The following is a 24,769-nucleotide window of genomic DNA, read 5'->3' on the forward strand; positions in this document are numbered from 1 at the left end:
TTTAAAAGTAGTGTTGAAGCTGTTATTCAGAAAATCCACTCTCAGAGGCCACTGCTGGAGCTAAACCACATTTTCCTAATACTCTGAGCAGCTGCCAAGTGAGGTCTTCAAACCCTTGTGTGTCCTGCTCCTACTTTCATTTACTTGCCTGGCTAACTCTTCCCGTGTGCAGTGTTAGGGAGGTCTGCAAACAAGCCCAAATTGAAAGTCTCTCAGTATTTAAGTAAAAGTAATGCAGCATGCATTTACTTAATGGTAGAAAATTGTATTAAAAGATCTGTAAAGTAACACTTAAAGACTTTCTCACATGATCTAAAGTGATGGTAAGTACTGACCTATAAAACATTGTCTTTTCCAGAAATACTGCTTTTTCTGGAAGAGTAATATGATTATTCTTCTATATAGCTTTCTTTTCCATGGTGGAATGTGAAAGGGAAATGCTTGACCTGCTAATTGATGGATCTTATCCATTATTTTAATGCACTCACATCAAGATGCATTTGAATTGTTGATGTGTCTATCCTGCAACTCCACGTTAAGAAAGTGTTTTGATGCTGTTTGCCTTTCAGGGAATTTTAAACCTCAATTGTAGGTGAAGGCTTTATAGTGAGTATTGTGGGGGTACGAGTTATTGATTTCTCTGGGTTTGGATTGAAGGCACTTGAGGCAGTAATTCATGTTGGGACTCAGGTGTTTATTTCTTATCAGTAAAACAGTCTCACTATTGTGAGTTCTGCAGGTTTTCATTAGAAGGCACAAAATGGCCAACAATCTCTTGGTACAAGGTCTTTTAAGACTAAACTGTCCAACCAAGAACTGATGCCCAGATTATCCTTCCCTTCAACCCAATAACCGATCTCAAAGAGGACTTTTGGATCCCAATGTAGATGACAAAGAGATCCCAATGCAGACTTTTCTGCCCAATTACAAAATGCCACCCAAACCCAGGAAGAAGAAGCCCAGGATGACACCCTGTGCCCTCCATCTTGCTTCCCTCCACAACACACTAAAAATCCCAAACCCTCAATTTCTCACCAAGTGACACACCTACAGTACTCTCTATAATCTATTTCACACTTTTGTGGATTCCAGTCTGTCTTGAAGTCTGGGAAACTTTCTCCATGGATGAGGGTCAAAGTCAGTGCTGCCCTGGGGGTCAGGGCACCCCAGAGCAGACAGAGAAACACTCCCTGTGCCCTGGGTTTCCACATCAATGAGTGTGAACATGGCAGCAGTGTGTGCCTGGGAATTCCAGCCTGGCATGGGGCATGGGCTCTGGTGCTGTCCCTGTGCTCAGTCTAAGCAGGGCTGGACTCTCCAAACCAGGGCTTTGTGTGTGTGGAGCCAGAGGAGCTGCTGGGATCCACCTGTTGGGACCCAGAACATCCCTCTGGCTGCCCTGGAGGACTCAGGACCCTGGCAGGGGGCTCAGAGACCTTGGCATGGAGTCAAAGACACCCATGCCTTCGATTTTAACCCATGGAAACAATTCCCAACTTTGTGTGAGGATTTGCAAGGCACAACAGCAGTGTGATTGTTTTAAGGAGTTATGAAAACCCCTGATAACCTGAATTAGGTAAAGACTGTGTGGTCTGTGTGAGGACAGGAGATGGACAAATCTCCAGGCTTGAATTCCTCTTGATTTTTCTTTATCTGTAGTAGTCAGTCTGTAATGTGCCTTGCAGTGCCATGAAGGAATCGAGTCAGAAGGAATTAAAGCAAACAGCTGGAATTTAATTTGAATTTAAAAGCCTGTGACCCCTTCCTGAATGGGACTGGCTTGCTGGTGAGCTGGCAGAATTCACCCAGAACTGGGTGAATTGATGCCAACTGCTTCTTTATTTGCCTGGGAATAAGTAGGTGTAAACTTGGGGAGTTCTGAAATGGGGAATTAAGGTACCAGGCTGTTAAAAGCAGGGTATGGATTACAGCCTGAATGAATCCTACCAACCTAAATATTGTATATTGGGGTGGAACTGCAGCAAGGAGGTGCTCTGGCACGTGTACACAATGTCTGATTCCCTGAGATCTCTTTTCCTGTGTCTCCAGCACAAGGATGTAACCTAAAAAAGAAAGGAAAGTTATGTTCAAGTGCCTTGGGCATTGGTATTGGCCAGTGCAGCTTCTAAACTGTTTTAGGAAACAAATTACAGTAAAAAATTGGATGGTTTATAATCCTTCAGCTTTCCTCTCCAAAGAGTCCCCTCTCCCAAGGATTGCTGGCAGTGGCCCCTTGCTCAGACCCAGCAAAGCAGAGTTTCAGCAGGTAAATCAGTGTTTGCAGGAAATCTTGGACTCCTTGCATTAACCCCAAAGTGCTGCTCCCCCAGCACTCTACAATTGCCCTGTTTAATTAGTACCAGCACGTTAGTGCACTGCCAGCATCTCATCCATCCCGGGGATCCATTACTGAGAGCTCCAGAGCATGGAGTGCAATAGAGATCCCCAAGAAGGGCAGGATTTAGCTCAATAACCTGCATTTGATCACATTCTGGCCCTCCCTCAGGTCTCCGGGGTGCTATGATAATACAAGTAATGGGAAATGGCATATTCAGCTGGGTATATAGTTTTCACCTCTGGCATAAGGAAAAAGGATGAATATCCATTCCAGAGGACATTTTTAGGAAAGGCCTGTGATTGATATCTTAGCCAACAAGATTTAAAACTCTTAGAAAACACTTTTATAATTGCCTCAAAATGCCGGTACTGAGTGGGAGCAAATTTAATAATTTAAAGATTAAAATAAGAATATTATAGTTTAATGAAGCCTCTTTATGTGCCTGTGGTGTGTAGGGTTTCAGGCAGATCATGGGTTTTTAAAAGTCACATAGAAAAGGAACATAGTTTAAAAACTTAATAATAATTAAAAACTGTAGAAAATGGGTCATTCAGTAAACTGCTTCCTGCATTTCCTAGAAACCTTTTCCTGTTGCAGTACATGAAGTCCACAAAGCTCACTGGAAATGAGTAAAGGCATTTTTTAAGCTGTTGTAGAAAATCGTGGATTAATGGATAGAATTATGTGACCTTCGTAGGAGTCTGGAAATTTGCTGAGTTAACTGAAAAAAATCAAACAATATTTTAACTAAACTAAATTCCCTGGTAGACAGGGAATATATCTGTTCAGAGCAGCTGTGGCTGCCCCTGGATCCCTGGAAGTGCCCAAGGCCAGGTTGGAGCAACCTGGGACAGTGGAAGGTGTCCCTGCCATGGTGGGAGTGAGGCTGGATGGGCTTTAAGGAACTTTCCAACACAAACCATTCTGTGTTTCTATGATTTTCATGTGTTCAAATCTCTTATTTTTGAGAATGAGTAAAGGTATTACAAAATGATGGGGGGTGGTGTTTTTTTGTTGTTGTTAGTGGGGGTTTTTTGTTTTTTCTAATTATTATTTTTATTTTGCTTTTTTTTGCATGGGTTTTTTTTTTTTAATCTGAGCATTCTCTCAGGAAATTTTAATTTTATTACTGTGTGTGCTATCTCTTTCAGTCCGACACAAATGCACTGGGCACCAGTAGAAGGAAACAGTCATGGTGTATAAATAATTTATACACTCCTCATTGCCACATCCAGTTCAATTAGTAAGAAGCTTTATGATGGTCTGGTCCACTGGGATTCATCAAAACCACCCTAAAAAGTGCTTGAGTTATGTTTCTGTGCTTTGACAGCTTTTTTGATCATATCCCAAAGATTGAGTAGCACCACCTCATTCTTCTATAAAACAAGGGACAGACTCAATGCTTTCACCAAGTTTCCAGGGCTTGTTTCCTGACCAAGCGCTCTCAGCTGCTGTCCTTAGTGAGTTCCCTGTTGTACACATGTTTGTACACAGATTTTTTACACTATGAAGGAAAATAACTGCTGGTATCAGGTTTCATGCAGATCAGCTCCCTGAATGTGGCAGCAGAAAGAGGATAGGATCTTCCATTAGCTCTGTATATGAATATACATGTTATATGTGTATAAAAATTAAACTTGCAAAGTTAAGAACCAGAATTTCTGCTCAGTGTGTGCTTCAGCAGTGTTTTGGAATTCTCCCAAAATTCTATAAGGCAAAAATCTAACTTTGTAGTAACTAGTAAAGGTACTTGTGAGTTACTGATTCTAGATTATTGATACTTCATATCAAAACAGTTGTAATGGTTTGACACTGGCACAATGCCAGTGCCCCCATGAAGATACCTTCTCCCTGGTAGCTGCTGTGAGATATGACCAGGAATAAGCAAAGCAGGCTCCTACTTAGGGAAAAAAGAACCAGAACTTTATTAACTACTCTACAACTACAGATAAAAAGGAACACACACACAGGGAAAATGAAAACCTCACAAATGCATTTCCTCCTCCCCCCACCAAATTTCCAACACAATACATCTATTCCTCAAATCACCAACTCTAGGTCCAGCAGCACCTTTTAGACAATCAGTCCTCAGTTCATCAAGAGGAGAGGAGTCCTTCTTGTGCCATGGGCTTCCCCTGGAAACACAGTCGAAGCCTCGTGTGTTTCTGTGTCACTCGTGGCACTGCCCGGAGTACATCTGCCGTCGTGACCTCTTCCTTTCATGTCCAGTGCTCTCACCACTGAACACGGACCAGAGCTGCTTCTAGGGTTGTCTTTTAAGGATGCTCTGTCCCGATCCAAAAAAGGCACAGTCTCTCCTTTGGGACACCTGTCCCCACAATCTCTCCTTTGGGACACCTGTCCCCCCTGTATTTTTTCACCCCCTGGGGCCGAGGGGCACCAACACTGAACCCTCTTGGTTCTGAGGCCATTGCCTCCCCCTAGAATGCAGTCTCTGTGTCACAAGGAACATGGTTCTGTCCATGGCTATACAAAAAGAGTCCAGCAAAAGCTACTCCATCATCTCTTCCCACTAGGGTTCTTCTCTACTCTTCTACTATCTCTCACTGGCCCAGACCTGTCTCACACTTGCACATTTCCTTCCTCATCTTCCACTCTATCTTCCAGGAGAGGTCAATGATCTGTAAAGTTCTCATTCTCCAAAAAGGGGTTAAAAGCTCCTACAAGCGGCCGGCTGAACCCCCCCTCTTCTCCGTCCCAGCCGTGCTGCCGGCGCAGGCCCATGTTTATCAAGTCTCAAGGTTACAGTCCCAGGCAGCGGCTCTCTCTCTCTCTCTCTCTGTGTCTCTCGGGGGGGCTGCCCGATGGCTCCCGGTGTCTCTCTCTTTCTCTCTCTTCCACCCTTCCACCCCCGGGCTCAGGCCTACCTCTCCTGGCCACATGGCTTTCCCCTCCCCCTGCCCAGCCAGCAGCCGGGCCGGGGGAGAGACCCGAACTCTTTCCCGCCGGAAACCCAAGAGGACCCTCCCAGGGGAGAGCTCTGCTTTTAACTCCGTGTTCTCAGAGGCGTGTCCATGTCCCAATGGCCAGGTTAAATGCCAATATTAAAGCCTGAATATCCATTGGCCAAAACACAGCATCCCAAAAAACACATTTCCTGTCAAACCACCGCAACAGTCATGGCAATTTTTGGGAAGTCAAGTGGAGCTTGTTAAGAGAAGGGTTTTAGAGCAACTCCTCTTGTTTTTGTGTTTCTCATTTTTACCTTCTCACCTGTGAAACACTGTCAGCTGGCCAGGACTGGAAGTCAGGTTCTATTTTATAATTGCCCTGTTTAATTAGTACCAGCATGTTAGTGCACTGACTTTATCTAAGATATTAAATCACAGAATTGACACTTTAAATACTGTAAAGTGTGGAATTGAATCATGGAGGATTGGTCCAACAGGGTATAAATTCTGCTATTCACTACTGACTCTTTTAATGTTGATTGCTAAAGCTGGAGAGGTTTAATTTAAGGCATAGGGAGGTTTAGTAGGTTTAATTTAAAGCGTAGGTTTTTGGAAATACTAACATAGATGCTAAAAGACAGATTTTACAAGGGAACAGCAACATGGATGAACTGTTTACCTGGATGATACCAAAAGAACATTTGTGTGCTTGAAATGCAGTGGCCAGGGATGGGCAGCCTGGTTTAGTGGAAGTGACCCTGCCCAGGGACACTGGAACTGGATGGGCTTTAAGGTTCCTTCCAACCCAAACCATTCCAGGGCTCTGTGACTGGATTGAAAAACATAGTCTAGTAAATTTAACTTGAGTTTAATAGCATTGCTACAGACAAATGAGCTGAATGTCTGAATCTAGGACTACCCTGAGCACTGTAAATTTTTTTTATACCTTTTAACTGGACCTGGCTGGAGGAATCCTGAGGTTAAATGATAATTTTTGAAATCTTAGTTTATTTCACTGCTGCTCTGAACATAAAAAAAAAGAATGGGCTCTTATAGGTAGTCCCTCACACACAGCTGGAGGAGGATAAAATTATCAGACAGGAGGAATTAGGATTTTGAAATGTGATGGCATAAAAAAATGGGATGTAATTTAGCATTACAGAATGCAAGGTCATGCATCTCAGGACTAATTAGTTTTTTTTGGTTTAAGATTTGGAATCAGTTGGAAGTGACAAGAAGCTATTGGAGCCTTAAAGCCAGGAGATTGAGATGAGTCTGAGATGTGTTTCTGCAAAGAGAAATCTTTGTGTGGGGCAAGATGGCAAAGCAGGAATGTTATATTGATCAGCAATGATTTTATCTGGAGTATTCTGGAATATCCATCTGGACAGCACAGGTACTCCTCCAGAGGAGAGATGAATCCAGCACATCACAGGTGTAAAGAAGGGCTGTAAGGAGATGTGGCATAACTGAGGATTTTTGCCTTGGGGAGGCTGCAGTGTGCAGCTCCTTAATGCAGCAAAGCAGACCCTGGGAGCTGCAGTGAAGGAAAGCAGGAAATGCTGCAGCCACTCCAGGCTGGAAAAAGAATGAATTGAGCAGGACTTGAGTGCCTGTGAGGACTCAGCAATGCCATCACAGGGCTTCTAGTTGCAAAGAATAAATAACAGAGTGTGCAGGAACAGGAGGCAGTGGTTGGAACCTGCCTTGGCACCACCCTCAGTCCGTGTGGTCTGGGTGAGGTTTCTGTACAGTGGGAACCTCACTCCAGAGCAATCAAACTTTTGCTGCAGTGAAACTGTGGTTTCACAAACTGCTGGTGCAAAATTGGCATCAAAACTCTTCCATATTTTCCATTTTCCTAAATAGCAATAAACAGTGCTTCACTTCTGTCCTCACCACAGTGTCTTCCAGCCATCCCAAGAAAGCCTTGGTGACATTGGCAAGAAAATAATATTGTGTGTCATTGGTCATTTTTCTCTTGAGGACACCTCATTATTGCCCCCATCATTCAATGTAGGTTAAAAAATAAAACCAGAAGATTTAGCTGAGGATCTGCTAATAACAGTTGTAATTTTGACTCGAGGCACCCAGCCTGTGCTGTCACCCCCAGTTCAGTGCTCCCAGGGGCTGCTGGGGGAAGAGGTCACTTTTGAACAGCTCATTTCCTTGTTTTCAGCTTGGAGTGCCATCAGATCCCATGGTTGTGGTCGTTCCTCCACTACAGCAGTGTTGTGGCAATTAGCTGTGGATAGATGAGGAATCTCCCAGCACAGCTGGCTGGCAGCTCTGGTGCTTGTGTGAGGAGTGGGGTCAGTGTAAGTGTTTGAAAAGTTGGTGCTTGACTGGGATTTGGGTCAAGTGTGCTCAGAAAGTGTCTGTTCACACTTGTGCTGCAGCTGGATGAAGATGATCAGTGGTTGTATCATCTCCATCTCTGAGGAAAGAGAATATTAAACCAAAACCTGACTTACACCAGAGTTGTGTAATCTGTATATCTGAAACCAAGTCCACTCACTTGGATTGTTTTTAGTCTCTGTGCTAATAAAATTATATCTGCTGGTTAAATAATGCTTTTTTTAAAAAAAATCCATATTAATTATAGTCTCTGTTCTGGGAAATTCTATTAGTTTTTGCCACAGATGAGTGTTTTCAGATAAACAACATCTTTATTCCAGCTGGGACTTCATCAAGTTTATCTTAATTATCTAATCTTAAAATAGTCTTAAACTGCTAGAAAGGCTGCAGTATAGTCAAGTAGCACAATTATTTCCTCCCTGTGAGACAGTGCTTTAGAATTAAAAAAAAAAAAAGGAAACAAACAAACAAACCAAAGCTGATATTGACAGTCTGGTGAGAAGTCTGTCTTAAGTCTGTCTTGGATGAATTGAAAATGTGATGGAAAAGAGTTGTGCCTCCTGGCTACTGCCAGGCACAGTCATTTCCATGGAAAAACAATATCCTGCAGTCCCTGTCTCCTCCCTGGGGTGTTGGTTCAGCATGTGGCAGATGCTCTCTCTGCACTGTCACTCTCCCATGCCAGTCCTGATGTGAGCATCCCTGTCCCCTCTGTTTCCCTAAAGGTGACAGCCAGGTGTCAGGCTGTGCCAAAGGTGTACCAGTGATCCTGGGAGTTTACAAACTCCAGAAGTGCACGGAGATCCTGAATGTTTGAGTACAAGTGAAGCTTGTCCATGGAATTAGAGAATATCCTGAGCTGGGAGGGACCCACAGGATCACCCAGGCCAGGCCTGGCCCTGCCCAGACACCCCAACAGCTCCACCCTGGGCATCCCTGGGTGTGGTGTGACCGTGTTCACAGGGGTGCCAGGATGAGGGAAGAGAGGAGAATGGTGACTCCATGTTTCAGAAGGCTGATTTATTATTTTATGATATATATTATATTAAAACTATACTAAAATAATAGAAGAAAGGATTTCATCGGAAGGCTTGCTAAGAATAGAAAAGGAATTGAAATGATAATAAAATCTTGACTGACCAGAGTCTGAGCCAGCTGACTGTGATTGGCCATTAATGAGAAACAACCCCATGAGACCAATCCCAGATGCACCTGTTGCATTCCACAGCAGCAGATAACCATTGGTTACATTTTGTTTCTGAGGCCTCTCAGCTTCTCAGGAGAAAAAATCCTAAGGAAAGAATTTTTCATAAAAGATGTCTGTGACAGAGGTGCTCAAACCCTCCTGGAGCTCTGGCAGCCTCGGGGCTGTGCCCATTCCCTGGGCAGTGCCAGCACCCTCTGGGGAAGGCTGGGAGGTGTTGGAGGCTGGGAATGTGTTTTGAGGAAGATTCAGTGTGTGTTTATCCTGTTCATGCGTGTTTCCAAGTAACCCCTGGCAGGTCTGACCTGACCCAGCTGTTCTGGTTTTAAGCTGGCTCTGTGGAGCTCCCTGTGCTCCTTCCCTTTGCCAGTCACAAGTTTGTGCTGGTGAGGGGATTGGGAGAGAACTCTGGGGTGAAAAATGATGCCATGGTTGTTACAATAGGCTACCAAGTGCATAGATAATGAAAGGAGATGCTTGATTAGCTTATTTTATTATTGGTTTTGTCTTACTTTAGCCTTTCAGGTATAAACCCACTGACTAAAGATCAACAGAGAGGCCATAGGACAAACCAAAATCGGTCATAGGATCATGGAATGGTTTGTGTTGGAAAGGATCTTAAAGAGGGAGGGCAGGGACACCTTCCACTTTTCCAGGGTGTTCCAAGCCCCATCCGACCTGGCCTTGGACACTGCCAGGGATCCAGGGGCAGCCACAGCTGCTCTGGGCACCCTGTGTCAGTGTCTCTGGCCATCTGAGTAAAGAATTTCCTCTTAAATTCTACTGTGAATCTCTTCTCCTTTATTTTAAAAATGTGCTTTCAAACATTCTTTCACTCCATCTCTCTTACATTTTTGGCTGCAATGCCTAATGTGCAGTTAGCTCAAGTATCAGTATAATTGCACTCTGGTTATAATTGGATAAGTATATTTAATACCAATTCAGTTGATCAGAAACTGAATCTAATTTCTGAATGACTTAATGTCATGATCATGATCTTTTGAAGAATCATATATTTAATAAATCAGATTCTCACACAGGCATCTTAAAATTTAAATGACTTGTATAAAAATGGACAATGAATTTATTAGAAATTTTATACTTAGTTAAGCTGCAGAGCTGAAACCTTGAGGAGGACACTTATTAAAAATCTTTGCTTCTGAGTAGCTGCACTTTCACCTGGGGCTCTGGGAATGCATTACATTTTAATGGAGTTTCCTGGGCTGTTAAATACTGTATGCAGCTGTACTCACAAATACCCTTTCATCTACCAAAATCAAATGGAGAGGTGCTTTATAGGGCATGGCAAGGAGGTGGATTAAGCAATATCATGCACAAGGTATTTGTCTTATTTCTGGAGATGGCATCATTCAATTACAAGTGCAAAGAGAAGTCTTTAAAGCAAAGACAATTATCTTCTTAAATTGCTGGTAAGACCTTATTTCCAGATGAAAATATCCAGTAAAGGAGATTTTTGTGCATCTTAATAGCACTTATGAACTTGGACTATTTCAGTCTAAGAACAGAAATAAAGTTTGTCTGCAGTACAACCAAAAGTGTGGGGTTTTACACAGGTTGTACAAAATCCTCCAAGATTCCTGAGAGGAAATATTGATGTACTGTCAGTGAAGCAGCTTTGAAGCTTGTTTCAAATTAAGATTTTTAGAATCTGCCCTTTACTGGGCCATCTCTGCTGCATGTCCATCCTGACTGCACCACCAAGGGCTGCTGAGGTTGGGATAAAAAGCTCAGAGCACTTGGTTCTCATGTCTCAATGGAGCAGGGATTAAAAGCTGACTGAAACCATGGTTCATGTGACAGAAAAGGGCTTCTTGTTCCAAGCTGGTCATTCATTATACTGAGAAGTGATTGCTTTTAGATTCTTTCACCTTGTGCCTTTCAAGTCTCAGAAAGAAATGTTTTAAGGATTTAATGCTTCCCAGCAGAGTTCAGGCTTGATGCTGCTTAAAAGGAATAAGAGCTGTGGAGTTCAGAAAATCTCTCTTGAAAAATATTTTCCCTTGGAAATGTATTATTCTAAGTTTCAGCCCTTAACTGGAGGTTATCTATAGCAAAGACAAGAATGAGGCCTTAGATGATGGAATAGGAATATTTTTCTATGTATTCATTACCAGCCTGGTTTTGTATAACTGGGATAGCACTGCCTGAAACTGTTCCAAAGAGAAGTGCAGAGTGAAAATAAGCTGTTGAAATTTCATCCATTTCAAGGGGTGGAGTTCCTCTAAAATCAAGAGCCTCAGCAGATACTGAGCTGTTCCCACTCTGTTATTAACAAATCATTTTCCCCCATCAGTGGATGGAGACTGGAGTGGCTCATGGGGACTCCTTCAGCAGAATGAGGCTGATGGGCCATTTCTGAGCCCACCTGTGACTTGCCACTGGCTGCAGGTGGCTGAGGATGTGACAGGGTAACACCCAGGGGGGTGAGAGAGGCTGTGGCGGCCCCTTGACAAAACCTGAGCTCTCTGTAGAGATAACTGCACTGGTGCTGAAGTTACTCTGGATTTCCCCTTCATTGCCATGCTGCCCCTGGTTAATACAGAGTTTGGAATGCTGCAGCTCTGCTAAATGCACATTCTGGGTCAGGGACTGTGAGAGGAAGATTCATGGCTGTAATTAGAGAGGCACTTTGCACATATGCTTATGTAGTAGTAGGAAATTTGGTTAAACAGAAGAGGAGCTCTGTATATTTTCAAGAACTCACAAGTGCTGTTAGGCAGAGACCCATTTATTCCTGGCACGTATTTACTCTGTGTTTTTCTCTTTGGGCAATGAATTTACACAGAGGAGGCTGGAGGATAAAAGCAAGCAAGTCTTTTTTTTTGTTTTTTTTTTCTGTCACACTGTTTCCAGTGTGCTGCAGAGGACAGAGAGGCTTCCAAGGCTTGGTGTTTGCCCCACTGCACCGGGATTCTGAACAACACCCTGGGTATTGCAGTGCACTGGTACATCAAGGGAGAAAATGTGGATTAAAAAATGCAGAGGCAAAAAAACTGAAAAAACAATAAAAAATTTGGTAATAAATTACTGCAATTCAAATCTGCAGCTTACTGTCAGTGCCTCAGCCATCAGTCAGCTGATGGAAGCTTACAAGAGCTCTTAGAGAGTCCAGGATTTGCCCTCCTGTCCCCAGCCTGACTCCAGGGCAGCTGGAAGCAGAGCAGCTGGAGAGCCACTGTCACTTCTGGGGCTGACTTGCTCCTGACACGTTGAATGAAGATCATGGTTTGACTGAAAACAATTTAAAGTACATGTCTTTAAATATCCTTGACATTGCACTTTAACTGTAATTTGAACCAGTAAGTGCCAGCAACAAGTGAAAGGGCATTTGGAAGAGATAACCTTGATCTGAGATATGCATAAAGTTGGAGCTGTAGGAATTGTTAGAACTCAATAAAAGTTATTTATACAGCCATTCTCTGGGAGTAGCTTCCAATAACAAAGTTATTAAATTTAGCATGATATATCAGTGGCAAGTCTCATTGCAAGTTATTATCACTGTATTATTAGCCAATTAGATTTTATTGGCTGATACTCAATAACAGATGATAGCTGTCCTTTTATCTAAGTCTGATATTTAACCAGGGTGAGTTGAGCTAATACTTATCAAGCATGGTAGCTCAAATATCAAGGAGGTTTTGGAGTCCTGCGTAGTGCTGCATCTTTAATTGCACATGCTCAGAAGCAATTTAAACAAAATATCAGTGCTGTTCATCAAGAATCAGCCCACTTCATTAGAATCTTCTCCAGGAAAGCATTTAAACTAATGATAGTTCTTTTTGGAGCTGTTTAGAAAGATGGGATATGTGTGTGTGTGCACATGGATATTTTTGTCCTCATGTAGACTCTGGGTAGTTTTCTGTGAGTGCAAAAGCAAGGTACATTTTGGAAGTTCATCACTGAGTTAATTTACTTCCCTTGGCCTCATTTGGGAAGTTAATGGGATGATTATAAAAAAGCCAGTCCAATAAAAACTTCAATTCTTCTCTGAAAAGGGTTTGCTGTGCTAGTTATATTTGATGGCAGCAAGATTGTGCTTAATTCTATTCTGTGTTTGGTGGTGTGGCAAGAAACCAGACTTCCTACCCTTATTTAAACTAATCCTTGTATTTTATGATCATGAACTTCCAGTTGAACATCTCTTTTGGAAGGAGATCTTCCTCCAAAACAGCAGAACAGGGAAAGGAGAAGGATTGGAGGTTTTGTAATTGCTGTTGGAATTCCTGCAATGGTGTCTGTTGAGACAATATTTTATTCATCACCAAAGATAATGTGAGTCAGTCAACGGCTGCTTCTTGCTTGAAGTTCAAACACATTAATTTGAAGTTTGTATAAAAGCTTATTGAGAATGAGGCTTGCTAATGGAATATAAAATAAGTGAGAAACAGCTTCCTCCAGACAGGTGTTTCTGCCTTGTAGAGTAAAAGAGGGGTGTAATTAAAGTGTGCAGCTTGAACAGGTATCCATGTGACAGATGAAATGCTGGAATGAAGCAAGCCAATAGAGAGCTCTGACTGATCAACTCTCCATTGTAGCAGCTGAGGTGGAATTTAGTGGAAATGCACTATAAATACAATTTTGGGCAAGCCTGTTTGGATCCACTGAATAATTACCCCTAAGAATTTTCAGATACTGGAATAAAAGAAAAGCAATGTTCCTTTTTTTTTCTTTTTAAAAAGAAACAATGAACACCCACAGATAGCTTTTACTGACAAATAGAACTAAGCACATCTTCAACAGTCGTGGCTAACAATTTAAGATGAATTTTTGGGAGACAAAACAGGATTATTTTAGGAAAAAAAAATTGTCCTGTGACTAAATAAATGAATTGAAGCAAAGTAAGGGGTTTTTTTTATATTCAGTCTACAAGTGTAGCAGCAAGTGTGTGCTACAAATCTGTGTTTTTGAAAAGAAATCTTCATTCTGTCATATTACGACTAAAGCAGGATTCTGCTTCAATGGTGGAAAGCCATTAAATTTATAGATTGAAAGCATATTAGTTAGAATCTTGAGAAAAGTTGGTGGGGAATGTCTGTTTAAGACTCTTTTATGGGTTTGATAACCTGTGGTAATTTTACAAGTTTCATTTCCTTGGGACAGGCAAGTCTGAACATTCTTAGCATAAATCTTGGTGTGATGCAGCAGACTGGAACTAACTGAACTTGGAAAGTCAGGGTTCTCTGGAAAGGTGCAGGGTATTAACTGACTTTTTTAGCAGCTTGAAAAAAATAATTCAATCAGATTAGGGATATGTACAGATCTCTAATATTAACTTATGCTTAAAGCAATAAAATTTTAATATTGAGCTATTGGAATAGTGACGGCTCAGCTGTCAGTAGCAAGAATGTATTCCCAGTATTAAATAAAGGACACACATTTTTGCAAGGCAAGTTAGATGAGTCATCCTTGATTTGGACATGTAAATTGAAACAAATGACATTTAGTGTTAGTTTTAGTCCTGGGATACTTCAAAGTGGTTTCACTGATCCGTGGTGGATTATGAAGTACAGAATTAGTAATGAGTGTTTGAGCAGGTCTGGGGCTCAGTGATGAGACACAGAGGGAAAATTCAGCAAAGAGAAACCTGGAATGATGAATTTAAGCTGAAAACTCAGCTTAAACTGACACGTTCAGGGCATGGTGCTTAAACACTCATTCCATGCATGTCAGGATCCACGAGGCTTGCTCTGCTCCTCCATTGGGATTAGGAGCAGAACAGATAAACTCTGTACATTGGGGACCATCACTTCTGAAGGGGAAGTGCTGGGAGAAAAACTTGTTATTACTGGGGGGCCCTTGAGGTGTTCAAATGACAAATCTTCACCTGTCTGTCACTGGTGGTGTTCCTCATGGACACCACGTGTGATCCCTTAAGCAATATTTAGGTTGTAGCAAGGTTCCTATGCAAGGAGCCTCCAACTATTGGTTTTATCTCTACATGGGGGATGTGTGTGCATGGAAACTGTGCTCAGAGCTGCTTCAAAACATGTGGGGATAGATAGGTAACACTGAACCTGCCAAGGCAGCAAGGTCACAGGGTGTAGAATTGGAAAAAGACTTAGAAAATGTATAAAAATGTATAAATATATGCTGATAGTGTGAGTGTCTTCCTTAATTGCTTGATACCGCTTGGAACCACAATTCCACTTTGAACCAAGGTGAGATTTCTAAACTGCATTCAGGATTTTTAAGGATTACATTGATTTAGGGGGAAAAAAACCCCAAAACCATACATATAAATATATATATTTTAATTCTAAAGAAAAATAATTTTCGTTGCTGTTTATAAAAATAAAGACAGGCTTTCTGAATGCTTCCCCTGTAATCTGGATTGTCAGGGCACAGAACATGCAAAAGAATGAAATTTAGTCAACTCTAACAAAAATGTTTCAAACTTTGGCCAGACAATTGCTACTGGTATCTCAGAGAACTGTCACCCTCCAGAGCATAGATAAAACTGTCTCTGCTTACATGTAAATGTTGCAAGAATATCTCGAGAGTGAGATGTCAAGACAAGGAACAGAATTGTCTTGTGGTGGGAGAATCACTCCTCGACCATGGGGACTGACACTTGCAGCAGAAACCAAAGCAGGTGGGATGAATTTGAGAAATCACTGATTATTGTTTCTGAACCCCAAACGTTTGCATGCCTCCAGAGAAGCATTTCTGTGAGCCTGGGAGTTGTGTTTAATGGTTGAGGGACTCACCTGAATCTGTGCAAGGTCAGAGCCCAGTTCTTAAAGAGCTGACATCAGGAAAAGAAGTTATGAATGCTTTACTTCAGGGTTTATTCCTTTTTACACACTGGACAATCTATGCCCAGGTTCTCCTGGTGTGGATCCTCTGTTAGCTAATGAGGCATAAAAAATGATCAAAGCTTTCCCTGCAATTTGAAGAGTCAGAGCATCTTTGTCTCCCTTGTAGAGTCTGAGTTTAAATGCACCTGAATATATGGTGCCTTTGACTCAGTCAAGATGACTCTTTTTTCTCTGCAGAAACCTGTTCTTTGAAAGTCTGTGGCTATAGAACAAACATTTGGCTAGGATCATAAAATACTCATTGAAATTGGCCAGTTGCAAGAGCAGGTTGGTGTGCACTTGTCTGATGTCTTCTGTCTTCATCTTTCTGGAAGGACTAGAAAGCACATAAAGGACTTACTGCTCTTCTGAGTGAGGAAATTCCAATATCCCCTGATTTATCCCATCTTAAAGCAACTCAGCACAAGCCTTACATGTACATTTTCATTCTTCATTCTCTCCCACTTCCAGAAGAATATACAATAAGATTTCTCAGGAATTTGCTATATGAATTCTACAGGCTGAAAAATAAGTTACAAATGGATTTTTATTCAATAAATCCCACACTAGGAGTTACTTTAATGAGCCAAATGAATCTTTTCCAGCCCTGGTAAACAAGAATGTCTCTGGAAGGGATGAGAATGAATGATCAGAAACAGTGGTGGTTTAATTTGTAGAGTTTTATAGTTCATAAGCACTGCCTCATCCTAACAGCATTTGTTTCTTCCTTTACTTTGCATTTTGTGGATTTAAGATAAAAATTGATAGACTAAATATCAGCTCTCATGAAAGTTTCAAAAGGGATGTTTACTAAAAAGTGTTCATGCTTTCTTAACTTTTGCCCATTTTGTTGCTGTTTGGGGGTTATTGTTTTTTATTTATTTTGTTTTGGTTTTAGTAAATGGGAGAAATAACTACTTCTTTTTGGAGGAATGGTGGAGTGTATCAATGAGACTGATGTTCTCATTGTCTCTATTTGCTGTAAATGCCTGATCAAATTCTATCTGCTGCTCTGTTTGCTGTGTGTGTTTAGAACCACAGGAGAACCACTGAGGCTTCTCACATCACTGTTTCTTTATCCCCTTTTAGAAGTATTGTGGTTTTTATCTGGTGAGTCTGTGAGAGTTTGACATTGGATGACTTTATAAAACATTCAACTAATTGGATTTGTTAAAATAAATAAATCAAACACTAATTGGAATGTGCCCTGCCATTATTTTTGCTTACTGAATTAGATATTATAGCGTGAAGTTCTTTTTATCATATTTGTGCACTTATTTAAACACCCCCCTGGCGCACACTTCTGCAAATTCAATTATATATTCAAAGGAGCCATTCAATTTATGCAAGGCTGGTTTACATATAATCCAGGGGCAAGTCTCAGTAACTGATGATAGGTCTGCTCAAGATTAATTAGCATCACTCAGATGAGCAGTGGCATTGTTACAAGCCCGCAGTGTAAAACAAGGGATGTTTTATCCTTCTTATGTGAGCCATTATTTGCTTCAATATGACCCTTTTCAGGAAGGGAAAAGCTTTCTTGTTTAGATTTCATTTTGTGAAAAGGGTTTAACACCACCTGTGTTATCCAAAGCCATCAAAGCCATCTCCAATCCCTTGTCAGACCCACTGAGTAACTGCATTTGTTTAATTTTTAGCCCAGCAGAAAAAGGCTCCAAACATCCCAGGATCTTTCCCAAAAATCCTCATTCTTGCCAAAAATTTATGAAGACCCAGCACCCCACTTTGGTAAATGTGTAAATGTTGTCATTTTCATCAAGCTACTCTGTGATATATGACTGAAATGATAACTTGCTGACCTAGTAACTAAGTTTATCCAGTGTTAGGTGTTCCTTTCCCTTCAACTTGAGGATTATTTTTTCAAGGTTAATGAATAGCTCTGTTCTTCCTGTAAGCAGTCAGATTTCAGCCATGGATGACTTTCTTTGGGGATGGATCCAACCTCTTCCTGTCTTTATATTCCATCATATTTGGGTGTAACTCATATAAAAGTATCTGCATGGGTGGGGTGTCTGTGGAAATACTGAATATTAAAGTTATGCTGCCATCAGTGAAAACAACACTTCTGCTTGTTACTCTTCCTGCTTTGGTGAACTCCTAAAACCTCTTCAATTTTCTGAACCTGGAAAGGAAGGGAAGCTGCAATGTCCCATCTGCCAACTCCTGCAGAGAGCAGGGCCACCACTGATGTCCTTGCTTGGCAAATATGAACACGAGTCACTGTGGCTACGTGGCTTTACCAAAGATTGGATATAAGGAAAAGTTTTTATTGTGAGGGTGGGCAGGCCTGGCACAGGTGCCCAGAGCAGCTGGGGCTGCCCCTGCATCCCTGGCAGTGCCCAAGGCCAGGCTGGACAGGGCTGGGAGCAGCCTGGGACAGTGGGAGGTGTCCCTGCCATGGCAGGGGTGGCACTGGATGGGCTTTCAGATCCCTTTCAACCCAAACCATTCTGTGACTCTGTGATTGTTAAGGTAACCCCAAAATGTGTGATGTTCTTATGTATTGTACTACTTTCCTGTCACTTTCTGAGGTTTCTTTCCTGTTCCATAATACACAACAGCACGAAGAGAGGAGCTGTTCACTTTTTGGCTCACAAGTCCCTGTGGCTCTGGCTCCCAGCTGAGCCTTTATTTCAGTTTTAATTCTGCTCTCAGTGGATACAGCAGAGCAAGAAGATGGTGGGCACTGCCCCCCTCTTGGCACCCAAGATTCACACAGGCAATCTGCTCATCTGAGCCCTTAAAATCAACTCCAGCTTTTTCTCCTTGTCCTCATTTCCTGCAAATTCACCTCCACATTCCAATTCTGCTGCCTCTAGTAAATTAATCCTTCTGGCTTACTTCCCTGTCACTCTGTGTTTGGAGGTTTCTCCACTAACCTTTTCTTTCTCTGAAATGTAGGTGTCTCGCTGCTGCTGCTTTTAAGGCTCTCCATGGTTTATCCTTTCCTTTCCTATTCAGCTGTACCACAAGGTTAGCTTTGACTTTCAGGCAAGGCACTTTAAAGCTTCCTCAGGTGTTGCCTTGTATCAGCAGATGCTCCCAATTAATTTCCACAAGTTCTCACTGTGTCCCTTTTTCAGCTCCTCACACTCCATCTTCCTCAGAGAGGATAAAACCACCTGTTTAGCTGATTATGCCAGGCTATTGACAATTACATTCCCACTTCAATGAGCACTGCTGCCCCATATTTTGCTACTTATTGCTTGTTTTGCTTCTGGGACTTTGTAGCAGCTCCTGTGCAATTTTCTCTGTGCACAGGAGTCGGGCTGGAGCAGAGGATGTGTTTACAATTGCTCCAAAGGAACAGCTCCCAGACAGCCCCATCCCTGTGTGCTGAGCAGGGGGGTGGGGATGGTTTGTGTCTGAATTAAGGGGAATCCATCAAAATGAGAATGCCCCATGCAGGCTGAGAGGACAGGATTGGATTTTGCTTCTCGTTCTGCTCACTGGGATAAAAATGACTTTCACTGCTCACTCCCACACTTTCCAGGCTGCCTGGAACTTCCCTTAGATTTTTTTTTTTTTTTATTTAGCCTGTTCAATATTGTAATTTTGAACTTTTTCACCTAAATTAATTTAAAAAAAAGACAGTTACCCAGGTGTAATCCTGCTTGTTTTGACAGCTGGGAAGGCTTCACAAATGCAATAAATTGAAGGCAAGGATTATTTAAATATTATAAAATCATTACAACTCAGAAATATTTGCAGAAGCTACTGAAAAAGGCATGTTTTCAAGGGTCATAAAATCTATTAACAGATCTAGTTATAATGAAAATATGTAATATATAATTGTTTTAATTTTTTAGGGCAAGCTTGATCTCTTTAAACTTTTTTTTCAGCAACAGAGTATTTTGTGGTGTCAGGTACTCTATCCAACAAACCTTCCTATAATATACTTGACTAGAAATGTTTGGTGAAGTTTGTAGAACCAGTTTAAAAAAATCAATTATAGTTGGAGTACACAGAGAATCATTTAACAGAGTAAGGGATTGAGAACTATTAATGACATTAAATATATTTGTAATTTGTGAGGAGTTCCATAGGAACTGAGATGAAGTTTGGGCTTGGGTAATATGGGTGAAAATTAAAGAAGGCTTTGATGTCTTCAGTGTTGGGTAACCCTTTATTGCAGAGGAGCACAGGGCAGTGATGTGCCAGGTGTTTATTGTCTGATTGCAGCTGTGGGAAGGAGGGAGGAGTCAGGAATATCTCTGTCCATGCAGCTCTGCTTGGTGCCAGTGATGCCCTGTGAAGGCTGACCTAGAGCAGAGACTGGACCGAGCTAAAGAATAAAGCAGGGATTTATTAAAAGCATCTCCTCCATGGATCCACCTTGGGCAGCACAAGAGCCCAGCCAGGGCTGCACCCAAGATGAACCAAAATGGTCCCAAAATGCACGGCCAGGCACGGGGTCTCTCCCTGGGATCAGTTCTGCTCCATTTGCATCTTGCAGTTCATTGTCCCATTCCAGCTTTAGCCCCTGCAGTCCCACCCTGCTTGTTTTTCTCTCTCCAGCCCACGGTGTTTGTGCTCTTGGGGCTGAGATTTGGATCATTTGTCCTTGGTGCCCAGCTGGAGCAGGAATTGTTTTGTCTCCCTGCTCTGCGCACAGAGCTCACCATCCCCTGATGTGAAGCTCAGAATTACCCACTAAAGCAGTACAGAACCTGAAAAATATAAAAGCTAAACCTGAGGCACCATCAGGAGCCATTGGTGCTTGGCTGGCAGAGCAAGGGAGCGTTGCCCTGAGCACTGTGCAGCCCTGGGGTGTTACATGTGCCCAGCTCCTTTGGAGGACTGGGATCTGCAGAGGGCAGTGATCCTTTCTTCCCTAAGAGGAACCCATATCTTTATAGACACACCTTGGGCATGATTCAAGCCTGAACTGAGTTACCCAGATCCCTGATCCAGTGGATCCAGTAGTGAAATACTTTGTCAGGCTGGGTTGGGTGGTGGTTAAGGTGCATGAGATCATAAGGGACACCAGAGTAGGAGCATCCTGGGGAATAAACATTCTCTGTTCCTCTGTGTGACCCAAGTTTCACAGATCTGCACTGCAGTACAACATTTCACTCCACAGTTCTTGAATTTCCCTTGATTCACAGGTGTTCAGGCAGCTGCCAATGTGTTTATGAGAGTGAACTTCTTCCAAGTATTTCAGGAATTGCAGTAAAGATCTTCCAGTCAGCAGTCTGGAAGGCGTGAATGCCAGTTGACATCTGCTGCTTCTCATTCTCCTGTTCAGAAACTGCAGGGCCATGCTCAGAAATATTGATTTGAAAGATCTTGAGGAAGCTGTGTGTGTTCATGGACTACACAGAAATTTGTGTTGTTAAGTTTAGGAGATGGTTAAAGCCTGGTTAAATATAATCAAGGCTTAAAAGCAAAAAGATGTGAGGCCTTGCTGCAGGAACAGTGATGCTGTGCTTGTTTGTCATTTGCATTCCTCCTTCCTTTTCCTGATTTTTTAAAAATTATCTTTCTTGAAGGTTTATGCAAATATTCCTGCATGGGGGTATCCTGTAGAATTGTCCTTGAAAATAACAGGTTGAAATAAAGGGGAGTGATCTTAGAAACAGTAGTGTGGATGGAAGAAAACAAGGGCTTCCAGTGGATATAAAACATGGAAATTACAAAGATATTTTTTTGGACATCATCTTTGGAGCTGCATGAAAAATAATGTTTAGGAAATTAGTTTTATTTATTTTTATTTCCTATGTAAGCCTTGAGTACAAAATGTCTAAGTAAATGGCCTACCACAAAGAGAGAGATAAAATTAACCCAGAAATGTTTTCATTTTTCTTGGCTTTAGGTGGTTGTTCATTTGATGAGCACTACAGTAACTGTGGCTATAGCGTCGCCTTGGGAACCAATGGATTTACCTGGGAGCAGATCAACACCTGGGAAAAGCCAACAATGGATCCTGCTGTCCCAACTGGTGAGTGAGGAGCCTCATCAGCAGTGATGAGGTGCAATTCTTGGAGAGAATCAGGTGTTATTGCTGTGTATGCGTGTGCTGGCTCTGGCTACACACAACAGCAGAGCAGGATTTTACTCTGTGATAAAATGTTAATTTTGTGTTCAAAATATTCTGGCAACAGAATTCATAGATGTGAGGTGGCTTTTTTGCTACATTTGCCATTGGATATCCTTGCAGAATTGTTTTACATTTCTTATTCTTATTTTGTTTCTCATTTAGCAGAGAGGAAATGTTTTGGATATAAAACTCTAAGGTTCAGCCAGCTTTTGGCGTGTTTCTGGATGAGAGAGTTATCTGGGGAGGTTCATGTTGGCCAGGCCAGAAGTAAAGCCTTAAAATGTGTGGAAATATTGGACATTGCAGTTACCATTTAGCACTCAACGGATTGTTTTAAATTCCAATTTTGAGAAAGACAAGAAAGTTCCTTACCTAGAGAATTAGTTGTGGTGGCTAATGCTTGATTAGGCTGGGACTTGAGACAGGAGAATTTTCATAAGCAAGAAACATTGCCAGCAGTGAGATTTACCAGAGTTTCTAATTTACCAATATGTACTGAGTGTAGTGTAGACTTCCATGTGATAGTTGGAATATTAGCAGAGCTTACAGTGGTGATAATTTCCAAGTTCTGTTTTCTATTGGAAGTTACCATTATGCTTTATATGGGAATGAATTCTCTAGCATTAAATGCTTTGTTTACATTGAAAAAGAGCTTGATTTAAGAAAACACTTTAAAGTTCACTAAAAATCCTACTTTGTCCATGTTGGTTGCCACCTAAAATAGCAATGCAAGTCTCTTTCAGGCACACAGTGGCAAAAAGCCTTCATCAGCCAGTTAAGACTTTGATTTCACTCCTAAAAGAGAAATATTCATTCTGGTTAGTGCATTGCACTGTGAGAGCACGAACTACATGGAAGAACAGAATATAATGTTGTTCAAGACATATTCTTATGCCTGTAATTACTGGGATAAGAGACTTGTAATTGCTGGCTGCCTGGAAGGACACGGTGAGGAGCTGAGACAGCAATAGCTCCCTGCCACAGCACTGACAGACAGCCCAGACCCCATTCCTGGGTGCTTGTCAGTAAAAAACCAGCCCAGGAGACACCAGCCTGGCTGGGCCTCCTCAGCACTGAAAGCTGTTTAAGTTCTGTGGGTTTTAAATCATTTTATCATTGGAAATTGCTCAGAATAGGAGGCTTCAAAGTGTGTCACACCTGGTACTGCTTGGTTTGGCTGTGGCATCCCCCAAAGGGTTAATTGTGGAGGTTGCAGGTTTTTGGTCCTGCCTGTAAGAGTGAATTTCATGATTCTGGATGTTGTGTTTTAAATGATGGCGATTTTATCTCTGGGGCTCTTCAGCTTTTGGCTCATTGTTGTGTCCTTATTTTGTGTCCTTGCTAAAGACCAAGCTGGAGGGATGTGACAAATCTTTGAGTTAACTGATCCCAGAGAGAAGGAGGAGGAATTTACACAATTTTGATGCAGTTGAGAATCTGGAACAAATGGAAAGGTTTATATTGCTTCTACTGGATGAGTTCCATGCTTTGTTAACTCCAAATGTTAAAGTAAACCCTTCCTGGCCACCTTACGGAGGAATATTGCCATCTGAAATACTCTGGAACCATGGAGGGGTTAGCAGAAATCACAGAGCTGGAAAAGACCTCTGAGGTTATTCATGCCAACCATTATCCCATCCCCAAACCCTGCTCCCATATCTCTGTGTGTTATGGCCGCATGTGCCACATCTCCTCCTTTTTTGAATGCTTCCAGGGATGCTCACTCCACTACTTCCCTAGACAGCTGCTCCAACAAAGAAATTTTTCCTAATGTCCAATCTAAACAACAAAAGATAAGCAACAGCCTGGAATGGCATGATTTAAAAAACCCCAAAGGAACAAACCTACCCAAAAACCCCAACCCCAAGGAAACCACTCCATGCACACAAAGAAACCCCATGCCAACCCCAGAACACCACAGTGTAGTTTCTCCAAATACTTGTGGTTTCCCTTTCCTTGATATCTGGTATAATTAAAAAAAAATCTATAAAAATATCTACTCCAGCAGCTGCAAATTTAATAAAGGTTAGACCTGAAACAAAAAAATGCAGAAAACTTTATTGAAGTTAAAAGGCAAAGGTAAAGCAGCCATCAGGTGGGAATGTGCTGATAAAGAAATACTGTGTAAGAAGGTTTGAAGGAGCATGAGGAGAATTGAGTCAGTTCCTGATGTGACTGATTGATGTCACAGGACTGTTCACACAGAACAAAGGGCAAAATCAGTAGGTGGAAGATCATGGGCCACAGCAAATGTGTACAGAGGGGCCTGGTGTGACAAACCCCATGTTTTCAAGAGCTGTCCAAGTCGTGCTAACCTTGGAGTAAATTGCAGTGCTCAATCAGACTCCCTGAAGCTGGTGAGATTTTTGGAGCTATTATTGAGAGTCTGTTGCTGGCCAGAACTGTGATGTTTGTGTTGGTTACTCTTTGAAAAGCTGTTTGGTGGCAATAAAAGCTGTTTACTTACTGTTCATGTAGGGGCAAAGCCAGGTGGATGAACTGAAGAACAGCATGTTCCACTCCTATAGGCAGGGAGCTCTTTAGAGCTGGAGTCCTGGAGCATGTGATCATTGACTTCTCATTCCATTGAATTTCTCCACGGCAACTGAGAGGAGCAGGGTGTAAATCCACTGAGCTGCAGGGTGTAAGAGGTGGTAACAAAGAGGTGCTCATGGAATAAGCACCCAGAGGCACGACAGAGCACAGGGAGGGGTGGCAGGAGTGCCTGCAGGGCTCTGGGGTGCAGTAACGCAGATTTTTATGTTGGGACCGTATTTTAAACACTGCCTTACTTTTATAGCTGGAAATAGGTTAAAATTCTACATTGTGGAAGTGGTAAAGACAAAAAGGGAGCAGGAATTAGGTTGGTTCGGTGACACTGTGTCAGCCTGCAGTGCTGGAAGCATGGCCAGCCCCCATGCTCAGCCCTTTCCTCTGGAAAACGTTTTGGCTTTCCTAAGTACCAGCAGATCCCTTTGAATTCAACCAAGCCACAGAACCACTGTGTCCTCCTGAATACTAATGATGCTGTCTAGCACTTTTTAAAGTCCTTTTCACTGCTGGATCTCAGAGTGCTCT

General features: G+C 42.1%; 1 protein-coding gene across 1 annotated transcript in view; it reads left to right on the forward strand.

The window, feature by feature from the left end:
- Positions 1-24,769, forward strand: part of PTPRT (protein tyrosine phosphatase receptor type T) — a 483,954-nt gene that overhangs the window by 111,186 nt on the left and 347,999 nt on the right. Inside the window, 1 exon segment of the mRNA XM_036395864.2 lies at positions 21,467-21,592. Coding sequence (XP_036251757.1) covers positions 21,467-21,592 — 126 coding nt within the window.

The sequence above is a fragment of the Molothrus ater genome, chromosome 17, assembly GCF_012460135.2.
Source record: "Molothrus ater isolate BHLD 08-10-18 breed brown headed cowbird chromosome 17, BPBGC_Mater_1.1, whole genome shotgun sequence".
NCBI classification, from domain to species: Eukaryota; Metazoa; Chordata; class Aves; order Passeriformes; family Icteridae; genus Molothrus; species Molothrus ater.